General features: G+C 39.0%; 1 protein-coding gene across 1 annotated transcript in view; it reads right to left on the bottom strand.

Moving 5' to 3' along the window:
• LOC118321979 (GDP-mannose 4,6 dehydratase-like) overlaps nucleotides 1–4,095 on the bottom strand; it is a 7,064-nt gene that overhangs the window by 1,070 nt on the left and 1,899 nt on the right. Inside the window, exon 3 of the mRNA XM_035653556.1 lies at nucleotides 196–388. Coding sequence (XP_035509449.1) covers nucleotides 196–388 — 193 coding nt within the window. The remainder of the gene's footprint in view (nucleotides 1–195; nucleotides 389–4,095) is intronic.

Raw genomic sequence — 4,095 nt, 5'->3', positions numbered from 1 at the left:
ACACACACGCACACGCACACACTTATTCACAAGGAAAAAGTGCAGCAGAGGTATCAAGCTATCTGAGTTTGTATTCCCTTACATGGCCATACGCAACCGCTGGACAAATGGTGCAAGGTAGAAAATGTTAGGTAATCTCTGTGTGTGTGTGTGTTTCCACATGAATCTACAGCACATTACGTATGTGTGTATTACCGTAAGGTGAGCGAGGGTAGAAGGGCGTAGTTTCCTTCTGAGGGATCTCTTGAACTTTGCCGTACAGCTCACTAGTGGAGGCCTGGTAGAATTTTACGCTGTTGGTCAGACCGCATGTCTTTATGGCGTCCAGGAGACGAAGCGTACCTACACCATCCACATTAGCGGTGTACTCGGCCAACTCGAAGGAGATCTAAGAAATAGGGGAAGAGAAAAAGACACGTAGAATTTATTAAGTTTGTATCAATATTAATTCTGGGAAGTATTCATACAAAAAGAGCTGTGAACCTGAGAAATAAGATTTGGACTGATTGTTGCTATCTCAGTAACAAAAATGAGGACTTGAGAGTTGAGACTGCTCAAAACATGAAAACAAAAAAATTCCAGACTCAAGTTTTGACCTGGTGAAATACCAGAACAAGAAACAAAGAAATAATATTGCGACAGTCAGGCTTTGCATTGCCACACAGTCTACATAGTTTCTTATTAGGCCTGTGCACATAATGTACTTTGTCTTTGTTAAATATATACAGTATACTTAAAAAAAACCTTTGGAAGTTAAATGTTTAAATGCTGTGTTATGTCAATGATCAGCAAATTTCTTTTGAAGACAGGATTTCTGCAAGTTAACATTGTCTAAGACCTTTTTAAGACCATTATGGATGTAATTTATGACGTCCATATGGGCAAAAACAAAAGGTATGAAGGATATAATGGAAAATTGGTATTGGTTACATTTTAAAGCAAAACTTAAAAATTCAACTTCATACAAAAAAAACATGAACTTCATTAATCCAATCAAATTGTAAGACCTTTCAAAACATATTCAAGACACCGTGGAAGATGTGATTTGACAGATTTTACTGATTTCACACTTGAATTGGTTTTGCCAAAGAGAATTAAAAATAGCTCTGCTGTGAACATGTTACATTTGATGTATTTTAACAGCTAACTTTATCACTAATCAACTTTCAAAACCGCTATACCAAGTTTCACACCAACTTTTAGTAATTATATGGAACAAATCACAAAAAGGCCGATCCAATATCAGTATTGGGTACCGATACGGATATACAGTGAGGGGCAGAATTCCTGCTTGGAGGCTGCAGTCACCCTTTTGGTACCTGTCTGTTGGCACTGATAAAAAGTGGATTAGTACATATCAAGTACATTATGTCTTTTATGGTTGAATTCATTAAAGGTTTAATTAAAATTCTTTAAAAATCCGACTTGCTGCATTTTCACTGCAAAGTTGCTTCTTATCAGGTCAGCCATATTTAAATTTGGAGGTGCTGATATTGTCATGTTTAGGGTCCAGTAAAATCTGAAACCTCAGAATTGAAAATACCCTTTGATACCCTGATACCCTATTGCCAAACATGAAAACTAAATTAACCCAAAGCAATCGATCAAAAGGTCGCTACCTTTGTTACATCACATAAAAACTCAATTCCAGATCACATTTCACACAAAGCCACCAAAATCTTCCTTAAACGAAGGTGGGGGGGACAATGACTGAGAACATAATCGAGGAATGTGTTTTCTGGAGTCCATCAGAGCCGATCAGAAAGGTCACACTTAAAACTAAATACTCCAACTCCCAGAATGCCTGTTTCCATTGCCGAGAGCCAAGTGGGGAGGAAACTTAATGAACACTTGGGGGGAAATTAAGTTTAAATTAGAAATGGATGTGTGCGTGCATGATTGTGTGACACTGTGCGCTTGGACTGTGTGTGCCTGTGTGAGTGCCAGGTTGGCCCCGGGCTCCAAATCAGGCGTGACGGTTAAAAGCCGTGCTGGTTAGTGGTCACCACACCTGGAGCGAGCGACATGAGCCACGTCTGTACGGAGGAAACGCTTTGGCCCTTTAGTGCTTCCACACCAGTGCTGTACACACGGCCAGATAAAGACCCCTTATTTAAAGCTGGGACCAAAGAACACTGGGCCTCTATTCCACTCAAAGTCCACACACACACACACACACACACACTTACACACACCGAATACACACACACAGTGAGCAGGTTTGATCAGGTTCAATTACACTCCACAGCTCAGTGTAATTACCTGTGACGCTCCACTCACGCTTTAACTTTGTATACTGGCATTTTCATTTACATTTACATCATTTTCAAGAGAAGGTGAGGTGACGGTTTATGCACCAGCTTGTACTGTAAGTTACGTTATGAAGTTTTCTACAGCAAAACTAAAAGGGTGGACATAGTAATGGCAATACTTGTAGAAACTAGCCCAGAAACCTGTTGAATAAATGTCTCTCTGCAAAAATATATTCTGAAATAAAACTACTGCTACTAAATGATGTAGTGAAACTTCAAATCTTCAAATTTAAAAACGTGTGGTCAGTGCAGCAAAAGACTGATTCTGATGTAATAAATCTATCCATGTGTACCAAAAACATAGCACTGTGATCGAAACGGATATAATTATTTATTCTGAGCAGACCTGAATCGATCAGATATATTTCTATATTACCTAGCCAACGTAAAAAATTTATCAAGTTATCTTTTAGTTTGTAAAAGTTCAAAAAGTACAAAATCCATTCAGAAACTGAATTCCCAAGAAAAGCACATTGAGTAAGCAAAAGTATTTCATTTGTAATGACTTGAAATAGAGAAAAACAATGTAATTCTTTGCATTTTAAAACTGTACCCAGTAAATGTCTGATTATAAATGACTAAAACAAAAGCTTTTATTCTTTGTTACAGCATTTTCCATGAGCAAGCATTTCTATATCAATACCAAGGTTTCCATCCAAATGTACCACAAAAAGTTCCAGAGAAATGGGGAAAACAAAATGCTAATTATTTTGTTATTATTTAGCGTTTCCATCCGTTACTATTGTGTGAATATTAGGAGTTGAGTGTAGTGAACCACTGCAGAAGAGGGGGACGAACGGCGGAAAACAATGTTCTGACAGTCTCCTCTCACATACAGATCTGATGTTTTCATCTGTCTTCAGTGGACCTTTATGTCACATGCTCCATGAATATAAGATAATTTGTATTGTTTGTTAGTTTTTCAAATTGTCACTTAATGTAATTTGTCACTATAAGGCTACTACACTATGGACAGAAATTAGCACCGAATGTTAGGCCACATTTGTAATCTTGTCTACCATTTTATTGAAGCAACATTCTTGGACTTTGACTTGTGTTTAGACAGGTTTGGATTCTTTTATAAAGTAAAAAAATAAGGTTGTTGTCCAAGTATAAAGAGTATTAAAACAAGTATAAAAATGACATTGTCAATATTTTCTCTTTTCTCTTTATGCAAGTTTTGAATTAAATGTCGTTCAGGCCAGGACTGGTGCAGCTGGCGTCAGAGGATACTGGCTCCTGATGAAGCTAAACCTGAAGCAGACAATACCTGCCTTCATGTTCAGTCAAGGAGAGGGGGACAGTCACACACACAAGACAGATTCCCTCTCCAAACACAGACATAATGTAATCCCAGCTCTCACAGGTTCTGCTCTTCCTCAGTCACTGTGGAGCTCCTCCCCTCCTCCACCTCTTCCTTCCTCACACATTTCTCTCCCCCTGCTTTGTCACTGCTCCCTCTCCCTGGACCTCATAAACCTTATTTTATGCTACAACAGTACCTCCCTCACAGATATCCCCTCTCTGTCCTCCTGTCTGTGTGTGAGACCCTCTGTTCCTCTAGTTTTTCTAACACTGAAGAGGTCTGTGTCACACACACACACACAGACAGACTCCAGGTATCAAAACCAGCTGAGAGGGGCAGGGTCCAGGACGCCTTGACAACTTAAATCAAACAAATTGCCTTAATGCCTCCATTCTTTGTCATTATGTAAGGCAGGGCCTGAGCGCTGACGGTTTAAAGGCCAGACGTTTTTATACACTGATGTGTGTATGTGTGTGT

Source organism: Morone saxatilis, unplaced genomic scaffold (assembly GCF_004916995.1).
Source record: "Morone saxatilis isolate NCDOM2014 unplaced genomic scaffold, NCSU_SB_2.0 Contig12, whole genome shotgun sequence".
Lineage (NCBI taxonomy): Eukaryota > Metazoa > Chordata > Actinopteri > Moronidae > Morone > Morone saxatilis.
This window is presented reverse-complemented; position numbering and strand designations above follow the sequence as displayed.